At 39.7% G+C, this 21,748-nt stretch overlaps 1 protein-coding gene across 11 annotated transcripts in view; it reads right to left on the minus strand.

Annotated features, from left to right (window-relative positions):
• setd5 (SET domain containing 5) overlaps positions 1–21,748 on the minus strand; it is a 159,949-nt gene that overhangs the window by 90,590 nt on the left and 47,611 nt on the right. For 9 of the 11 annotated variants that reach the window (XM_060835435.1, XM_060835434.1, XM_060835433.1 and 6 more), the window contains one exon: positions 12,887–13,065. In XM_060835435.1, coding sequence (XP_060691418.1) covers positions 12,887–12,957 — 71 coding nt within the window. In that variant the 5' untranslated portion in view covers positions 12,958–13,065. Of the gene's footprint in view, positions 1–12,886; positions 13,066–18,316; positions 18,373–21,748 lie in introns of all 11 variants that reach the window. The other 2 variants (XM_060835431.1, XM_060835436.1) reach the window with 1 other exon arrangement.

The following is a 21,748-nucleotide window of genomic DNA, read 5'->3' on the forward strand; positions in this document are numbered from 1 at the left end:
CTTGACCTGCTGCGCTTTTCCAGCAACACATTTTTAAGTTCTGATCTCCAGCATCTGCAGTCCTCACTTTCTCCTATTTTCTTCACAATGTCAGGATTATAACACATAGTCATTAAACTAGGATAGAAACAAAAACACAAGTTGCTGGAAAAGCTCAGCAGGTCTGGGAGTTTTGAAGAGAATATAAATCAAAATCTATTGACTGCAAGGGCTGTGTTAAATATTATCAAATTCAATATTCCTCTCTTCTGCTAGCTGCACAAGACAGGCATAATGCCTAATGCCAGGAAAAATCCATTCTATTTCTTACCAGCAGAGGTCACCAACAAAACAAAATGTAGCATTTTTCTTCCTTGATCATGTGATGTTTCAATGAACCTTTTCACCTGCTTAATTATCATTCACGCCACAATCCAGGTTATAGAAAACATCTACAGTGTGAATACTACTGCTTTTGCATATTAGATGCACCATTATGCACACCATTTGTAAATGCCACTAATGGTAAGCTAATAACAGTAATTACTAATAGCAGTTAAAACAAAACTCTTCCCCCCACCCCCCAATCCACATTGCAATATAAATCCAGTGAGTATTCACAAGTTCTATAGATCAGGCTTACACACACAAGATGCAATAATTTAAAAGTTCAAGCTGAAAGCTCAAATTCGTTAAATGCAGATGCATGGAAACTGATCAGACAGCTCACCAGCTGGCATGCATGGAAACCATTCTCTCAGTTTAATTATCTCTAAATTAATCTAATCAGCAATTCTTACCAATAGAATTTGCACTTGCCTGATACAGTCACTATCTATTCTCTCTCCAGTATCATTTTGCACTTTACCCAAGTCCACTAGGTAAAGTGTGGCTAAACACCATTCTCAGAAAGACCCCTCCTTCTAGCACCATTAGGATTATTGGGAGAGTTTAAGATTAAATTTTGGAGTCCATCAGGTGCAGGGTTTTTCAGCATTTACCCCACTCGAAGCACTTAGATAAATGCGTCTCCTGACTATTTCTCAGTTTGTCTTTCACCCTACCTGCTACAGCATCCAAAAACACGAGATACCACATGCTGGAAATACAGCCTTATCCCAGTCAACATTTCTCTCTCTCTCCACTATAGCTGATTTGTCACATTGCTCATCTGATGACGAGTGTGAAGAATGAAGCTGTGGAAAAGATCCTCCACCCATCCCAATCTTCCAGAAGTATTGTCCTAAGTCACTGGTTTGAACATATTGTGAAAATCTAGGATACATGATTGAAGATGTATTAAAGTATCACAATAAAATTAAATAGGGAGAGAAAATTGCAGTATTTGATTTTAGCTCTATTCCACAGGTTGCAAACAATACATCAGAATAGATTCCTGAAGAAGGGCTTATGCCCAAAACGTCGATTCTCCTGTTCCTTGGATGCTGCCTGACCTGCTGTGCTTTTCCAGCAACACATTTTTAAGCTCTGATCTCCAGCATCTGCAGTCCACACTTTCTCCTATTTTCTTCAAAATGTCAGGATTATAACACATAGTCATTAAACTAGGATAGAAACAAAAACACAAATGCTTAAATGTGGCTGATCTACAGAAATTATCAGAAAGGAACACATGCCAGTCACGAGACTGCCCATTCCTATAATAGCATCTTTTGTGACTTTATTTGTCAAAACACAGTGCAAACAGGAAGCTCTGGGTCCATTCTGGGCAATTCACGTTGTAATAATATTTATCATGTCTCCCTAATGGACTTGCCCTGAGCAACGTGTCAGTTACAACAGCAGATACTCACCAGTACAAATGCATCTAAACTCCAATTTCACATTTTCTGAAATGCAAATATAAAGATCAGAATGTTCAAATGATAGCCCCAGTAGGAGCTGTAGTGGGTCATCAACCCATTAGAATCTGCAGTGGAGCATTATCATGGCTCTTAAACTGAGCTATGGAATAGACAACCAATTCTGGGTTTCCCAACCATCAAGGGTCAGAAGATGGATAGGACAATGACCAAATCTATCCAAGAAAGGATTTCCAACTAAGAATCGGAATAGTTAAACTAGATACAGTTTTATGAAGCTCCAGAAATCACTGCAATACAAGGGAGATCAAAGAAGCGTACCCCACACTCCCATTGCTCCAGATGTCACTTTTATCTGAAAGGCAAAAGTGATTTGAAGCTTCCCAAGGATGTGAGAAAGAAAACAGACTCTCAAATCAAGCAAGTGTCAAGACAGAGGCCAACAAAAATCAGCAAAAACAGGTCTGATTTCCCCCAACCTGACAATGGCACCCTATAGGTCAAGATTCCCAACAGTGAGAAAGGTGAGCATTATAACACTTTCAGGTGCAAAATCTCACTCTGACCCAGTATTCTCCTGTACTCCCCTAAACAACATACCGTGAACTCAACAAAACCAAAGAACTCCAGATACTGGAAATCAGAAGCAAATACAGAAATTGCTGAAAAACCAGCACATCTGGCAACATCTGTGGAGAGAAGGCAGAGTTAACACTTAGGTCAACTGATCTTTGGTCAGAACTCATCCTGCTCTCTCTAGGCATCTCCTGCAACCACTATCTGAATAGCTAACATCTGCTTTCATTTTTGCCCCATCTCATTTCCATTCCTCACTTTTAACCTCCACAAATGTTGTCCTTCTCTCTACACAATGCAGCACTTTTGAGTTGGGCTGAAATGCCTGGTTCTGTGATGTATACCAACATTACAATCATGACTTTCCTTGCAAGAGAGTACTCAACTTGGGAGAGAAATGGGGACTTGGAAAAGGCTCTTGTGACTGCTACCTGTAGTTACCAGAAATGCATGCTCAGCTTTCCCACTGGGAAGGTAGTCTTCTTCCAAGGATATAGCGTGAAATCATGATTCTCTGAGACACTGGTGCGCACACATGTCAAAAAAGCTGTTCTTCTCTCTGTCTCTGTCGGATGATTCTATTAACAGCCCCCTTCTTTAGAGACAGCCTACTGTATCCAAATTCTCTGCCCTGTAGAGCGGCACTTACTTAGTAGCAGACAGTTGGTGATGATTTAGCTGCTGTTGATGTTGCTAATTCTCTTGCTTCTCCCAGATGTTCAGGTTATTGCAGTGTAAGTTGGTACCATGGTGAAGTAAAAGGCTGACAGCAAGAAGGTGGAGATGCACATTTTCTAAAAAGCTTACAATGACAAAAATGTATTGATTTCAGGATGTCAAAAGTAATCCTGCAAGCATAACGTTTTCGGTCTGGTTCATCATGGCTTAGCAATTTTAGATTTTAAAGTCTTCCCAGGTATCAATTTTGTTAAACAATCACTCACAGTTGTGTTCTGGCCTCATGAAGGTATGAGATGCAAGACACTTTGGGAACCTACGTACAGACTGTTAAAAAGACCAACTGCAGAGTTTTTTTTTTAGATTAGATTAGACTTACAGTGTGGAAACAGGCCCTTCGGCCCAACAAGTCCACACCGACCCGCCGAAGCGAAACCCACCCATACCCCTACATTACCCCTTACCTAACACTACGGGCAATTTAGCATGGCCAATTCACCTGACCCGCACATCTTTGGACTGTGGGAGGAAACCGGAGCACCCGGAGGAAACCCACGCAGGCACGGGGAGAACGTGCAAACTCCACACAGTCAGTCGCCTGAGTCGGGAATTGAACCCGGGTCTTCAGGCGCTGTGAGGCAGCAGTGCTAACCACTGTGCCACCGTGCCGCCCACTTATATGACATTCAATGACAAATTTCCTGACAGCTGCACAATTCAATTCCCCATTCACCTCCAAACTCATCAACAGAATTATCGAGATGTACAGCAGGGAAACAGACCCTTCAGTCCAACTCATCCATGCTGACCAGATATCCTAAATTAATCTCGTCCACTTTACCAGCATTTGGCCCATATCCCTCTAAACCCTTCCTATTAATATACCCATCCAGATGCTTTTGACATATTCTCATTGTACCAGCCTCCACCAGTTCCTCTGGCAGTTTATTCCATACACGCACCACCCTCTGAAAAAGTTGCCCCGTAGGCACTTTTTAAATGTTTCCCCTCTCACCTTAAACTTCTACCCTCTAGTTTTGGACTCCGCTACCCTGGGGAAAAGACCTTAACTATTCATTCTATATATGCCCCTCATGATTTTATAACCTTCAATAAGGCACCCCTCGGCTATAGGGAAAACAGCCACAGCCTGTTCAGCCTCTCCCTATAGCTAAAACCCTCCAACCTAAGCAACATCCTTGTAAATCTTTTCTGAATTCAAGTTGCACAACATCATTCCCATAACAGGGAGACTAGAACTGAACACAGTATTCCAAAAGTCTCCAGATGCACAAGTTAAAGGAAAAACTGGATGAACTTTCAGCTAAACTTGATAAACTCTGTCAACCAAATTTCAACATTGTATAAGTAAGTGTCAGCCAAAGTCTCCCATTTTATTAAAAATGATGAATGGGGAAGATTTCTCAATCAAATGTGTACGGTGAATGACAAAGTACAAACCATCAATCAGCAAACTGCATCACAATTTTTGCTCATTTATCAAAGCTTAAGATTGTATTGTAACATTTCATTGAGTACCTTATAAAATTGCTTGCTTATGTCAACAGATTCAAAGATCCTTAGACAGCACCTTCCAAAGCCATGACTACTTCCATCTGGAAGAACAAGGGCAGTAGATACATGGAAGACCACCACCTTAAGTTCCTCTCCAAGCCAATCACCATCCTGATTTGAAAACATATCATTATTACATTACTGTCACTGGGTTAAAATCAGCAGTTTAAGAATGATGTGGAGGTGCCGGTATTGGATTGGGATGGGCAAGGTCAGAAGTCATAGTGCTTCACTTGACAATGCAGCAGTGCCAAAAGCTTGTGATTTTGTGATTTAAAACAAACCAGTTGGATTATAACCTGGTATCATGTGACTTCTGATGCAGTTTAAGGCAGCACCTCAACAGCAGCCAAGGAGAGGCAATAAACGCTGGTCAACCAATGATGCCCACCCCAAGTGAATTAAGAAAGAACCTGAACCTAGATTTCTTCCATAATGGGTCCTAATGGTCTAATTAAAGCTCCTATGCTGGTGACTATAGAACTGAATGTAAAGATATCAGAACAAATTCTTTTAGAGCACTAGAGGACTACTTTTTAATTTGTGGGCTAAACTTTGGCTTTCAGGCAACATTATCACTGTCAATAACTCCTTTATTAGGTGATGCATTCATGTACCAACATTAATTTCTGTATTTACATTGATGCATATATCATTTGGACTTGCATAAATGTAGAATTAGATAACTTCATCATTTTGTCAAAAATTATTAACCATCAAATTTCAAATCATAATACACAAGGAAAGCATTGATTTCCTCAATTCCAGTGTTTAAGCTGGCACTCTACAACAGGCATAAGTTAGCAACAAAATATTTTTTCAAAATAACTTATAGACACTTCTATGTTCAAAAGCCACCACTGCAAACACCATCCAGATTGATGAGCTCACAGCTATTGCTTTTCCATCATATTTTAAAGCTGAAATACTTTAACCAAGAGTTACTGCCCTTTCTACTGCAACTTAGATTTAATTTAATGATTTACATTGCATTTGTTACAATGGCACCCACTGCTTTATTTCTCCCCACAGAATATCCCCTGAACATATGCAGCATTAAACAAGAATTCAACATTCATTTTTCTGAATTTATAACCTCAATGGTTTCAAGCTTTCCTAGCTCCCAATTTGCTGAGTGTTCCTTTGCTAGCAGGTTTGAAGCTGGTTCCTCCTCTTTGCTGCTTCCCTTTCCTTCAGAGCCAACACTCAAGTTCTAAGGAGGATGCCAGTGAACTGCTTCCCCAGTAGGGGAATGCAATCCAGAATGTAATAGGCTTTTGTCTCTGTATCTTCATGTGTGCGTGTGCAGGGAGGTGGTTAAGATGGAAGTTAGAGTTTTAACTATTTGAGTTATATGTCGATAGTTCGTATTTGTTTACCTGTTATTAGAATAATTATTTGAAGTAAAACGTAAGCCTAATTAAATTAGGGTCAGTAAATCTGCTCTGTGTTTTAGACTAGACTAGACTTACAGTGTGGAAACAGGCCCTTCGGCCCAACAAGTCCACACCGACCCGCCACCCACCCATACCCCTACATTTACCCCTTACCTAACACTACGGGCAATTTAGCATGGCCAATTTACCTGACCCACACATCTTTGGACTGTGGGAGGAAACCGGAGCACCCGGAGGAAACCCACGCAGACACAGGGAGAATGTGCAAACTCCACACAGTCAGTCGCCTGAGTCGGGAATTGAACCTGGGTCTCAGGCGCTGTGAGGCAGCAGTGCTAACCACTGTGCCACCGTGCCGCCCATAATTTTCTGTTAACCTAGGTCTATCAGGTACATTGGGAGCTTTGCATTCTTGAACAAAGAACAATACAGCAAAGGAACAGGATCTTTGACCCTCTAAACCTGTGCTGACACATTTTGCCCATCCATACTAAAACGGTCTTCATTCACAGGATCCGTATCCCTCAATTTTCTTCCTATTCGTGTATTCATCCAGGTATTTCTTGAATGCTGTTATTGTGTCTGCTTCCACCACCTCCTTTAGCAGTGCTTTCCAGGCAGTCACCAAACTTTGTGTGAAAAACTTGCCTCACACATCTCTTTTAAACCTACTCCCCACACCTTGAACCTGTGTCTACTAAAAATTGACCCCTTGGAAAAAGCCCTCTATCCATGACATTCGCAATCTATACACTTCTATCAGGTCACCCCTCAAATCTCCTCTGTTCTAGTGAAAACAAACCCAGACTTGCTTTCTTTATACTTAACTATCATTTCCACCTGTACTTGACCTCACATTCTTTGATAACATTTTCACTTTTGTCACAACTCTGGCAACCGAAATGCTTAATTTACAGGATGCTACCCCTGTGAGGCATAACATCTTAGAAAATAAGAATATGAAATCAAACAAAACATTGAGGCTCCTAATAAAAGTGAATTCGATATTAATTTTGAAAGTGATATATTTCAGTCAGAAACAAGAAGCATGAAACTGAAATGGTGTCAGCTCTCCTCTCATGCCTATGTAGGTGGCTGCAGCTGATTTGAGTAAATAGGTTCAATGAAATGGAGGTAAATAAAAAGTGGTAAACATTTAATAAAATATTCAAAACATTTCAGTGAAAATACCTTCCGGTAAAAAGTAAATGTGCAGCACAGAAGAGGGTTTTAGAGTGAAGAACAGTTGTAAGCAAGGTGAAGAAAGAAAATCTGTATGCCTTTGGGAATAAGGCAAGGGAATGGAATGGGTTGGTTTATCTACAAAGAGAAGTCATGGACTCAATAGGCCAAATGGAATCCTTCTCTGCTGTAAATGATTCTATGATTCCGTTTTTGATGATTGGAAGAGTTTTACAAAATGAGAAAAAAGGTGTCTAAAAAGTTCATTAAAAAGGATAAAACAGAAAGATGGCAAACCAGCCAGGAATGTGCAAACTCTTTACCATTTGTTTTCATAAGTGGATTAAAGGTTAAAAAAAAGGTTAAATAACATAAACTTTGGTAACTTAGAGGGACAGACAGGAGAAATTGTCTTGGGAGATGGCAAGACTGTGACAAATATGTTGGGTGTGTTCACAGGAGAGGATATAAAGTACATAACAGAAATAAAGAGCTACCACGGGGCTAATAAGGTGAGATATGTAAAGCAACTAATAACAAGAGAAAAATTATTTAATAAGTTCAAGAAACTAAAATGTCTACAAATCCTCACTCAGCATCTGATGGCCTGCACCTACAATTCCAAAAGAGGTAACAATGAAGACAATTGATACACAAGTTAGAATTTTACAAAATTTCCTAGATTTTAAAACTGCCCCAATAGATTGGAAGTTCATAGATATAAAACCATTATTTTAAGAAAGGAAGGAGAAACAAAGTGTCAGTTAGTCTGATGTCAAACTGTCACAAAAACACTGGAACCTGCTTAAAAAAAACTAAAGCAATGCATGTTGGAGATTATAGTACGAGGAGAAAAGTCAAAATGATTTTATGAAATGGAAACTGTTATTGACAAATTTATTTTGTTTTAAATGTGTAACTAATGATAGATATAGAGCAGCCAGTATATATATACTTGAATTTCCATTCATTCAATAAGGCGCCACACAAAAAACTCACAAGCCAAGGGCTCATGGAGTTAGAGGTAGTTATGAGATCAGATGGAAGATTGGTTAACATTCAGGAAGCAGACAGTGAGGGTGAATGGAATACCAAAACCAAAGAAGCTCTCCAATAATTGTCGAAGTCCTTGATAAGACCATATATGGAATACTGTATGTACTTTTGTTTTTATGTTTAAGAAAGGATATAGAGAGGTATTTGCACAGGAGGCAATGCAACAGAGGTTCACTGGATTGATTCGTACACAAGAGGGCTATCTTATGATGGGACACTGAGTGAATTGGACCAAACAACCAAAAGTTTTGAAGAAAAAGAAGCAGTATTCCCTCTAAGTTGCACAGCAGCAGAACAATATATCAAGTGCCAATCACCTAATTGTTACACCCACGCACATCCCGATGGTTAAATGAGGTTTACTGCCACTCTAGCCCATCAGCAAAGAAATGGTAGATTCCCCCAGGACATGAAATAAACAGGCGACAGAGAAGCCTGACATGATTAATCAGGCGGAATTAACAGCCAAAATTCACTTGTGTCAATTCCTGGAGCCTGAAGCTATCACTCAGATTGAATAATAAACACCAGCTGATTCCCCGAAACTGAACAACAAGCAGAGAGCCTCCACAGAAAGCCTTCACTTCCCACCCAACAAACTGGTAGATAAATCTCAAACTCGAGCTTCTTCCTCCTCTTCTTCTCTTTCCCTGGCTCCAATACCCTGAGCTGCAATGAAAACAGCATTTACTCAACGCTCCTTTCGCTTTCTGCTTGCCCTCTACAGCCTTACTGCATGCCACCACTTTGCCTGGCATGCCAGCTCACCACCCATCCAGCTCTCTTGCTCACTGTTTCCAGCTCACCAGCAAGGAACAAGAGACAAGAACCAAACAGATAGGCCAACAAATAGCAAGCACTGCAATTGGGACAGAGAGCGAGTAAAAGGTTGGAAGTGATGAGCAAAAGGTAAGTTGAAAGAGCCAGTGGGTTAGTACAAGTTCATAGGTTAAGAGTTAAGTTATTAAGAATTAAATTGTTAATGAATTGTAACACAATTTTAGGACAAGTTAACGCCACTGATCTTGTCATTTTGCAGTGTTATAGAATTAAGGAAGATTGAACAGAAAGACATTGTACACATTTAAAGCATGGGGGCGTTTAAAGGCAGTTTGCAAAAAAAAGTTGGTTTATTAGCCTTGCTTTTCATACAGAATCATGAAACATAATCAGGTTGTGTGAAATGTTCAAGAGTCTATTTCTACCAAATAAATTACCAGACATTGCAACAGAAACATCATTGTGAAATCCATTCCATCAACCCCCTCATAAAAATACAAAATTGCTCTTTAATACTAAAAGTGGATATTTGTTTGCAAGAGCTAATTTTAGAGTTAAGGCCATTGGCAAAAGATGAACTCATACTACTTAAGCCGATTCATGTGGCACAGCAGTTAGCACTGCTGCCTCACAGCGCCAGAGACCGGGGTTCAATTCCCGCCTCAGGCCACTGTGTGGAGTTTGCACATTCTCCCCATGTCTCCGTGGGTTTCCTTTGGGTGCTTCCACAGTCCAAACAATATACAGATTAGGTGAATTGGCCATGCTAAATTGCCCGTAGTATTAGGCGAAGGGTTAATGTAGGGGAATGGGTGTGGGTGGGTTGCGCTTCGGCGGGTCGGTGTGGACTTGTTGGGCCGAAGGGCATGTTTCTACATTGTAAGTAATCTAATCTAATCTAAAACTGGAATTCACAACCTGAGATTGCGTTAAAGGCAGGATTAATCAAGGCATTCAAGATGGAATTGGATCATCATCTGAACAGGAAAATATGCAAGGCTGTGAGGATAAGGGAGAAGAATGGCAAAACTGCTCCTACAAAAGCCAGCATAGACATCTTGGAGTAAATAAGCTAGTTTGGTGTATGCCACCATTATGAGAGTTGCACACCATTTTAAAAAAACAAACATTCACCAGACATTTCCAGAAACCATTGTTGGACAATCAACACACTCAAGGAAGTAGTCAAAAGCAGACTAGAAATAATGCTCTCCAGACACAAGTGCAAATGATGAGACTCAGGAACTCTGTCAAGTTTCTATGTGCAAAATCAAAGTTACAAGCCAACTTCTGACTGCAAACTACAAAGAAACACAATGCCTAATACCAAATCAAGGCTGTCCACTCACTACCCCAAATTCAAATACCACTTTCTACTTTGCCATTTTTGAGAAGATTTGTAGCTCAGACTGAGGTTCAGGTTGTAAGTTTACTTGCTGAGCCAGTAGGTGTGTTCTCAGATGTTTCATCACCATGTTACCTAACATCAGTGAGCCTCCGGTGAAGCACTGGTGTTCTGTCCCACTTTCTGTCTATGTAACTTGGTCTGTTAAGATGGATGATAACATTTCTGGTTCTTTTTCTCAAAGATTGGTAAATGGGCTCCAAATCGATGTGTTTATTGATGGAGTTACAATATGAATGCCAGGCCTCTTGGAATTCCCATGCGCGTCTCTGTTTAACCTGTCCTAGGATGGATGTCTCAGTTGAAGTGGTGTCCTTCTTCATCTGTGTGTAAGGATACTAGTGATAGCTGGTCATGTCTTTTGGTGACTAGTTGGTGTTTGTGTATCCTGGTGGGTAGCTTCCTGCCTGTCTGTCCGATGCAGTGCTTGTTGTAGTCCTTGCAGGGTATTTTGTATATGACTAATAACCAGCAAAGTGAATGTCATAAATAGAAAGCGGGACAGAACACCAGCGCTTCAACGGAGACTCACTGATGATGTTACCTAGCATGGTGACAAAATATCTGAGATCAAACCTATATCTCAGCGAGCAAAATTAAAACCTGAACCACTTTCTACCCCAATCAGTAACCATCAGAGAACCATGATACTGACTTTTCAACGATTTAATCATCAGATCCATTTTATACACACAAATTTCTCACATACAAACATATGACACTGACCACTGATAAGCAATCGGACACCCCATTCCAACTTAGCCCAAGCCCTTGATTTATAGTAAATTTGTCCAAATATTGTACTAATTCCAGGTTATACCAATTTAATCCAATTGAGAAAAGATTCTGGCAGATCTACTCTGCAATCAGAAAACACACTCCGTTCTTTAAAGTTTAGAGTTAGCAGCAAAACCAATATTAACAGAGGATAAAATGACCATTTCTTTAGGTACAGAATCCACCACAATGGATACAGCAGGATGAACCAGGTATACCAAAGTTTGAGCACTCATGAGGCCTTGTTTTAAAAATTCCACAAGATGTAGGTTTCACTGGCCAGGACAATACTTTTTGCCCAACCCAGTGTTTCTGAGGAGACAGTGGTGGGCTGCCATATTAAAATACTGCAGTCCATGTGGTGCAGTTACACTTTCAGTGCTGTTAGGAAGGGAGATCCAGGATTTTACACCAGTGACAGTAATGAAATAGTGACATATTCTCAAGTGAGAATAGCTTGAACGTGGTAACATTCCCCTCTGCTGCACTTGCCCCTCTAAGTGGTAGATGGTAAGGGGAAAGTTTTGGTAAGTTCCAGTAGTGCAATTTGTAGATGGTAAACAATGCTACCAGGTGTATCAATGGTGGAGACAGTGAATGTTTAAGGTGGTGGATGGGATGCCAATCAAATGGGCTGCTTTGACCTAGATAATATTGAACTTTTGAGTTTTTTTGAAGCTACACTCATCCAGAAAAACGGAGAGTATTCTATCAGACTCCTGATTTGTGCCTTGTAATGATGAGCAAGATTTGGGCAACACAAAGCAAGTTCCTCACTCCTCACTGAGGGATCGTAATGTCATTGAATGCCATGGGTGATGGTTAAATTTTCTCTTGTTGAAAAGGTCATTACCTCAAGTCTGAGCATGTAAATGTTATGTGTCACATGCTCATCAGCGAGCCTTTCAGCAGTCAACATGAAACATAAAACAGCTTCTGAATGGAAGAGCAGACAACTGTGCTAATGTGCCTAGCTTTGTAAGGAAGAGTGTGTGTGTGTGTGTGTGTGTGTGTGTGTGTGTGTGTGTGTGTGTGTGTGTGTATGTGTGTGTGTGTTGTTAAAGTCAAGTGTAAGAGATGCACAGATATTATCAGCGTTTTGTTTTGAGAATTATAACTCCTGGTGTTGAGGTTAAGATTGAAAGCTGATGAGAGGATCAGGGCAAGTTATATATTTGATTTGTTATACTGTGGTGGACTTATTAATGTATTGCTAACACAGTCTTGGGCCTGAAGCATAGATCTTGTTCAGTTGTCAATTGTAAATAGGTAAATATTCAGATAAATATAAATGACTGATGCCATTCAGAGAAAACCTTTCTGAGAAATGGGGGAAGAGATTATTGAATAGGGAAGGTGAAATAAGTTGGGAATCAAATAATTAGTAATATGCCATGGATATGGCAACAAAAGTAGAACACAGTAGTTACAAAAGCCTTGTGTCGACATGTAAAAGGAATATTCAGTTTAAAATCCTAAAGTATGTTCTTCAGCATGTTATACATAATGCTGCTACAGTGCCTTCTCAAGGTTTCTGCTTTAAAGAGCATTCATCATCATCATCAAAACAAAATATCCATCCTGCCAACCTCCCACAAAAAAATGATCCTGTTTACCACCCACTGCCCAGTCTCCTCTGCTTTCCAAATGATACTCACTCTGATCCAGCAGCCATATCAGAGTATGAAGTATCTGGTGTAGTAACTCCCAATGGAATTACTATGCTCATGACGTCCAACACCAAGTTGTGTTTATCAAGGGGTCCGAAGCACAGTGCCTGACCACACCGAGGCCCAGCAGCCACAGTGTTGCGAGTAGATCATGGACATGAGGGAAACTGCAAAAGAGGGGAAGATTGAAAAACAAAGTAAGAATATGAATTAAAGAATTTACACAAATTTAAATTCTCAGTCATGTTATTTAGGCATTGTACAATGTGCTGTGTAAATTAAGTTGGAGCAAAATGATAAAGTTCTGTCCTGTGGCATTATTTCCAAAAGGTATATACAGTCTCATTGTTTCACAGTATATTTCAGCATTCTGACTCCGTATGTTCTTCAAGAGATACTGGTTTCTGAAAGTCGATATTTTTGAGGTGGTAATTGAAAATCATAGTCAATTTAAAAAGACTCTCTTGAAATTCAAGCATAAATGTTGAAGGAAAGAGAACCTGTCGATTTTTCTGTCCATTTCTCTTCCACAGACAGCATCTTGGATATCATGTTTCAAACTGTTGACTGTGTACTGAAAATCATAGGAACATTCATAAGCCGTTCACCTCATCGAGGGTCACTTAAATTATGGTTGATCATCTACTTCAAAGCCACTTTTGTTTGCTTATCTTCCTAATCCTTGCATATAATTAGAGCCCTGAAAGCTATCAAGTTTGAACCTGTTCTTTGGTTGAAATTTCACAGCTCTCTGAGATATAAAACACCAAAGATTCAACACCCTGAGAGTGAAAAAAAATCCGTCCACTTCTCAGTTTTAATTGGCCTAACCCTTTTCTGAGAATATGTCCCCACTTCTAGCCAAGGGAAACATACTACCTACATCCACACTGCCAAGCCTGTAAGTACTTTCTCAGCTTCAATGAGATTACATCTCATTCTTTGTGAAGAATTCAGGCTCAGTTTCCTCAATCTCTCCTCATAAAATAATCGCACCTTTCCAGGGATTAGTCTGGCTTACCTCCATTGCACTTACTCTGTGCCAAGTATATCCTTCCTTCCACAAAGAACCCAAAACTGCATATAAACCCTTCACCATTCAGAAATACTCTGCTTTTCCTCCCAAAGTAGATAATCTATCACTTATTCTTACTATATTCCATCTGTCATGTCTTACCCATTCGCTTAGCCCATTCAAGTCCTCTTAAAGATTTATTATATCCTCCCCAACTTGCACTCCTACTCAGTTTTGGGTCATCAGCAAACTTGGGAATATTACATTTGGTCCCCATAACTAAACCATTTGTATTGATTGTGAACAGCTGTGGTCCCAGCACTGATCCTCGCAGTACTCCAATAGTTATAGCCTGCCATCCTGAGAACGAAGAATGAAACACCATCAGAGCACAGAAAACTAAGGGAACATAACAATAATTACAATGGTTCGGTTGCTAAAAACTAAAATTTAAAAGCAAATCAAATGTGCAAGTTCCTGCAACATTGGGGGAACAACTTTCAAATTATAAATAGCTGTTGATCAATCTTTTTAAACACTTTAGAACATCTCTTGGGCAGGTGGGACTTAAAATTTGGACCTTCTGGCCCAAAGTAAGGTTCACTACCACTGCACCATAACCTTTGAGAGGATACGATGCACAGATTCACTTACTGTTTCCTGTGATGCGAGGATCGTTGTAACAGGAGAGACTGAATAGACTAGCCTGCATTCCATACGGTTAAGAAGAATAAGAGGTGGTCACACTGAAGTACATAAAATACTTAAGGGCCTTGACAGCATTTATACATTTAAGACTTTTTCTTAAAGATGTTTTAAGATGCAGGGAAATCTAAAACTAGTGGTTATATCTCATAATAAGGGATCAGTTATGTAGGAGTGGGATGAGTCTTTTTCCACTCAAAGAGCTGTGACTCTTTGAAACTTGAGGAGAGGTACGTATGTATATTCAAAGGAGAGATTGATAGATTTTTGGATTCAAAGAGAATAAAGAAAGATGGGGGAAGAGGTAAAATAAGTTGTAACTGTGGCGAAAAGATCAAACATTATTTTGTCGATTGGCCTTCTCCTGATGACTCTTTTTATATAGCTCAGCGTTTTAGCTTGTATTTTGCATCAATGTAAAATATATTTGGGTCTTAAAGAAAATCACCAAGTTCCCACAGTGTCATGGCCAAGATAGCTGTGCAACCAAAACCATTAAGAATATTAATTTACTGGTTATTCATCTACTTTTTCTATTTTCTGGAGCTGGTCATGACCAAATGATTGCCACAACACCAGGACAGTAAACAATTAGATGTGAAATACTTTTCATGATCTTGAAGAAATGCAAACAAATGAAAATTATTTATTTTTCTCATTTATTTCATATTTTCTTCCTAATTTTTGCACTTGATATTGATAATATATTTATTTCCCTTATTGTTTCACCTATCAATATATTTTGTCCAGTACATTTTATACTTCCCAAATTTATAGAATCAATGTTGTTCTAACATGGTATTATTTGAAAATTTGAACAATGTGTGCTGAGTTTCCAAATCCAAGAGATTAATGTAAATTAGAAGCAGTAACCAACTCAATCAGCACAGAAAATACTGTTAAATGTATTCACATCACACAGCAGATCACAACTTGCATTTATACAAATTTATTGCAGTGATACTTCCCAAGACACTTCTCAGAAGTTTACTCAGATAAAGAAATTGACAGAGTCACATGGAAAGAAATTAGGAAGGATGACCAAAGGCTTGGTCAAAAGGATAGGTTGAGGAGCATCCTGAAGGTGGAGAGAGAAAAAGTGAGGTCTAGTGTTCAAATTCCAAAGCTTGAGTCCAAGGCAGCTGCAGGTAAAACTGTTACCAGTAGGACAAATAAATTGGGATTTCACAACTGGCCAGAATTAAATAATGAATTTCTCAGAGATTGTATGGAATGAAGAGGTCAGGCATAAGGAGGGGTGGGGCCACAGATAGATTTGAACAGTAGCGTGAAAGGGTTAAATTCAAGGCATTTCAAAGATCAGAAACCAAAGCAGGTTAGGGATTACTGCGATGAGGCAGAGATGAGTTAGACAATGGGCAACAGCATTTTCAACAAAAGAAGGATGATGGAAGATTGGTGGCCAGCCAGGATAACACTGGGATATTCAAAATAAAAGCAGAAAAAAACCACAGCCAACCCATTTTCACCCACTAAGGATGCCAGTCAGTAGTTTTTCTTTCTCTTTGGCTTAGTATTATCCATTCCTTTGTCTGTCCCACCGCTGTTTTCCCTCTGAGCTCCATCTCCACCTATTGTTTACTCCTCCTCATCTTCAGCATATATACCAACCTTCTCCTAGCTACAATCTTCTGAAGAAGGGTCACTGGACCCGAAACACTGTCTCTGCTTTCTCTCCACAGATACTGCAAGACCTGCTGAGTTTCTCCAGCTATTTCTGTTTTTGTTTCAGATTTCCAGCATCTGCAGTTCTTTGGATTTTTTTTGACTGGAATATTGAGTCTGCATATAACAAAAAATGGATAAGTAACAGGGTTGAAAACAAAATAAAAGATGCTGATGAGTACGTCAGAAGTTCAGTTCAGAATCAAAAAAGATGAACGAGTAGCAAGTTTTGAGAAAATTTGTAGCTCAGTTTGAGATTCTGGATGTAGGTTTGCTTGTTGAGCTGGAAGGTTAGTTTTCAGACGTTTCATCACCATATCAGGTGACATCATCAGTGAGTCTCTGGATAAAGCACTGGTGGCATGGTCCACGTTCTGTGTTTAGCCCTAGAAGCATGGCATTCCAACCGGAACTCTAATCAACAAACATTGACTTGGATCCCATTTACCACCCCCTGCAAAAAGAACAAGAAATTATATCACTGCAGGAAATGATGTCACCACAGGAAATTACATCACCAGCCCAAGGAAACCTAAACACATAAATAGAAAGCGGGCCATGCCACCAGTGCTTCATCCGGAGGTTCACTGATAATGTTACCTAATATGATGACGAAACATCTGAAAACAAATCTTTCAGCTCAGCAAGCAACCCTACATCCGAGATGAACGCGTTGCAAACAGCCTGGTGGCATCTCAGGTACCGAACAAATCAGGGAGATGGAGTTAGTGACTAGTGATTAGAACTTGAGGCCATTACTGGGAGAAACTTCATTGGTACTGGATATTACACAAGATAAAAGTAGCGGATTTCTCGTGAGAGATGTTGGTGAAAGATGATGTTACTGGGGGACATAATGCAGATAGGAAGTAGGAGATGGGACAAACAGCAACGGTAACATTGAGGGCAAGGTAAGAGAAGCTAATGCAGGACCAGATATTGTAGTCGTGCAGATTGTATTCTTATTTGATAGGCAGAAAGAAAGAGAAATAATCTCCATTTACATATTGCCTTTCATGTCCTTTGAACATCCCAAATGCTTCACAACCAAACAGCTATTTTGAAATGCAGTCACTGTTGTTTTATAGGCAGAGTACATTGGCTGGAAAATATAATTGAAATAAGCTTATGTTTACTATACATATCAGCAAGTAACTGTGAAGAATACAGCTTGAAATTCCAAAATAATCAGGACAAGAACATGCAGACACAATTTGTAAAAATGATGAGTGGGAAATGAACTGAATAAGAGACAATGTTACATTTTTCTGCCACTAGAGGAAGCTGTGACATCAGTTACTGGGTTGAAAAACATAGCACATCATTATTCAACAGAACTTATAAAATGGTGAAGAGTCTGGGGTGAGATGGACCAATATGCTCCAAAATTTGTCTGAATTTGTAGCTTCCCCACAGACTTTCAATCTTTTAACCCAGATAATCAGAAGACAATAATGGGAACAAAAGAGTAAAATTTATTAAAAGTGGGAAAAGATTCCACCTTAAATTCACCCACACACCTAGCAACTCCTTACAAAAGCTGTGCAACTTGTGACGAGAGTTAGAGAATGAGGAAATAAAGATTTTAAATTCCTGTGAACTACTAAAGCAAGAGACATATCCGGGTTAAACAAGATCAGGAAAATAACCCCACCTATGTTAAATAAAAGCACCATTTTTAGTTTAAAACTACATTTTAAATGTACTTAAAAATCATTTAGCTTGACAAACCACGAGAATATTAAATGGAAACATCCTGGACAAAATTACATTTAATTATCTGCAGAACGAGAGATCATTTGCAGCACAAACAGTGAGCTAAATATAAGCGATGGACCTCAACAGTTTGTCAGATGTCTATAACTAACTTCTATACCGGAGCCACTCCTGAATCTTGGGACAGATCCACCATTTTGCCTCAGTTAAATAATAACTTAGCCGACCCACGTATCCCAACCACTTACTGCATCTCTATGTTGACATACTGCTAGAAACTAACACAACTGACTCACCAGTACATCTGCCACTGTAAATTGTCCTGGGGAGGATGGAGAGCATCGAAACCAGCCTAGTTGAGAGAGGACATTAGCCTAATCACTTGCAAATAGCAAAGTTGACAAAATTTATGCTCTTTAGAAGAATATAGATGCAATTCAATCATAACAATGCACATTTTTTTCACCTATATTTAAAAATGGCACTTCACTTGTTCACAATCCTTCTACAGCATGTTTTAGAAAATCAATGAAGGCAACTAATCAAAAATATATTTGTCACTTTATTTCATGCAAAAATTTTTGGATTCAGGTAAACAGCATCACAAATTCAGCCACCTTTTAATCAACAGGAAGTGAGAACTGCCAGGCTGATGTGAACAGAGAAACCAAAACAGCAGCTGTTTCATTTATTTTACAAAGCAAGCTGTCATACTTGTCACATCTGAAGGAGTTCTATTTTCCATCTCTCTTCTGGCCTGTAAATCAGTGAGCAGACTGATCAGCTTCCCACCTACATGGATGCACAGGCGCATTCATTATCTAGTTTCAGCTCAATTACCCAGAAAATTTAATTATGCATAACTTCTCTTCTATAAATAAATCAAGAAAAATTAGTCTTCACTTTGTTACTGGAATCCAAAAACCTTAATAAATTTAACAACTTATACTTGCATCTGATCCAAAGTGTTTTGTAGAAGTGTTTTATAAAACAATTTGACACCAAGCTGAACTTCCTGCCACATATCCGTGGCATCAATCAGCCAACTTATTTCCAACTGCATAGTTTCACCTCACTCAATCACATCTCAGTTTTTGTCCAATTGAAACCCTCACCCATGGATAGAATGCCATATTTCATTCAGAAACAGTACAATCAATATTCAATTCTATTTGTAAGAAACCAGTCAATAATATAGGAAATTGAGACAAATTGCTGACTGCCAAATACATTTACAACACCACCTTTAAGTGCAGATTTTAAAAATGATTTAACCTGGTGCCTTTCCGCTGCCCCTGGTCCCAACCGTCTAAAAGCATTTTGGAGCAGCATCCCCTCCGGGTTTCATAATAAAAATCTACCTGACACTGGAGCATAAGTATGCCACTCAGCCCATCAAGTCTGCAACTGTCATTCAATGAGATAAAGACTAATTTCATAATCACAGAATCATAGAGGTCTACAGCATGGAAACAGGCCCGTCAGCCAACTTGCTCATGCCACCCAGTTCCACAATTAAACTAGCCCCATTTGCCTGCGTTTGATCCACAATTTGGTCTACATTTTTTTCATCAGAAAAAGACCAGTGAAGATAAATGTTAGATGCCTTGCAATTAGAGTCAAAAAGTGTGGCACTGGAAAAACATAGCAGGTCAGGCAGTATCCGAGTAGCAGGAGAGTCAATGTTTCGGGCATGAGCCCTTCAATCCTGATGAAGGGCTCATGCCCGAAATATCAACTCTCTTGCTCCTTGGATGCTATCTGACCTGCTATGCTTTTCCCGCACCACACTTTGTGACTCTCCAGCATCTGCCGTCCTCACTTTCCCCTTGCAATTAGAAACAGGTAAATTCATAATGGACAACAAAAAGATGGCTGACCAGCTGATCAAATACTTTAGATCTATTTTCACTAAGAAGGACACAAACAACCTTCAGGAAATCCTAAGGGAAACAGGATCAAGTATTGAAGAAAGAACTGAAGGAAATCCTTATTAGCCAGGAAACAGTACTGGGGAAATGGTATTGGGGATTAAAGCCCAGTAAGTCCCCAGTGCCTGATGCTCTGCGTCCCAGAATACTGAAGGAAATGGCCCTAGAAATAGCAGATACATTGATGATAATTTTCCAGCATTCTGTAGACTCTGAAAGAGTTTCAATGGACTAGAGGATAGCTAATGTAACCCCATTCTTTTTTAAAAAAGAGGGAGAGAGAAAATGGGGAATTATAGGCCAATTAGACTGACATCGTGTTGGGAAAATGCTTCAGTCAATTTATTAAGGATGTAATAACTGAGCATTTGGAAAGCAGTGACTGAATCAGTCCTACTCGGCATGGATTCACTAAAGGGAAATTATGCTTGACAAATCTTCTGGAATTTTTTTAAGGATGTCACCAGAAGAGCGGACAAGGGTGAATTAGTAGATGTGTATCTGAAATTTCAAAAGGCTTTTGACAAGGTTCCACACAAGAGAGATTAGTAAAGAAAATTAAAGCCCATGGTATCGGAGATAATGTATTGACACGAATAGAGAACTGTTTGGCAGACAAGAAAGAGAGTTGGAATAAACAAGTCCTTTTCAGAGCAGCAGCAGTGACAAGTAGGGTGTTGCAGGGTTCAGTGCTGGGACCCCAGCTGTTCACAATACACATTAACGATTTGGACAAAGGAATTGAATACAATACCTCCAAAGTTGCAGATGACACTAAGCTGGGTGGCAAGTGTGTGCTGTGAGGAGGATGCTAAGAGGTTGCAGACTGACTTAGGCAAACTGGCTGAGTGAGCAAATACTTGGCAAATGCAATATAGATAAATGTGAGGTTATCCACTTCGGTTGCAAAAACAGAAAGGCAGATTATTATCTGAATTTTGGCAGTTTAAGAAAAGGTGACGTGTCATGAGACCTGGGTGTCACAGTGGAACAGTCACTGATGGTTGGCATGTAGGTGCAGCAGGCAGTGAGGAAAGCTAAGCGAGGAGGGCCTTCATACGGAGAGGATTTGAGTATTGGAATAAGTATGTTTTGCCGCAGTTATACAGGGCCTTGGTGAGGACACACTTTGAATACTGTGTGCAATTTTGGTCTCCTAGTCTGAGGAAGGACACTCTTGCTATTGAGGGAGTCCAGCGAAGGTTCACCAGACTGATTCCCAGGTTGGCATTCAAGGAAAGACTGGATCAACTGGGCACGTACTCACTGGAATTCAGAAGAATGAAGGGGGATCTCATAGAAACATAAAATCCTGATGGGATTGGACAGGCTAGATGTGGGAAGAATGTTCTCGACGTTGGGGAAGTCCAGAACTAGGGGTCACAGTCTAAGAATAAAGGGTAAGCTACTCAAGGCTGAGATGAGGAAGAATTTCTTCATTTAGAGTTGTTAACCTGTGGAATACTCTCCCACAGGAAGTTGTTGGGGCTGGTTCATTAGATATATTCAAGAGGGAGCTGGACAGAACCTTTGCAGATAAAAGGCATCAAGGGGTATGGAGAGACATTACCAACAACCATGATCATGTTGAATGGTGGTGCATGCTCAAAGGGCTGAATGGCCTATTTCTGTACCTATTTTCTATATTTATATAGCCTTCTGCACCTTATCCCATCCATATACCTGTCCAAATGTTTCTTAAAAGACAAAATTGTATTTGCTTCCACCACTACCTCTGGCAGCCTGCTCCAGACACTCACCATCCTGTATGAAAACATTGCCCCTATAGAACTTTTT

Source organism: Hemiscyllium ocellatum, chromosome 14 (genome assembly GCF_020745735.1).
Source record: "Hemiscyllium ocellatum isolate sHemOce1 chromosome 14, sHemOce1.pat.X.cur, whole genome shotgun sequence".
In the NCBI taxonomy this organism is placed as follows: Eukaryota; Metazoa; Chordata; class Chondrichthyes; order Orectolobiformes; family Hemiscylliidae; genus Hemiscyllium; species Hemiscyllium ocellatum.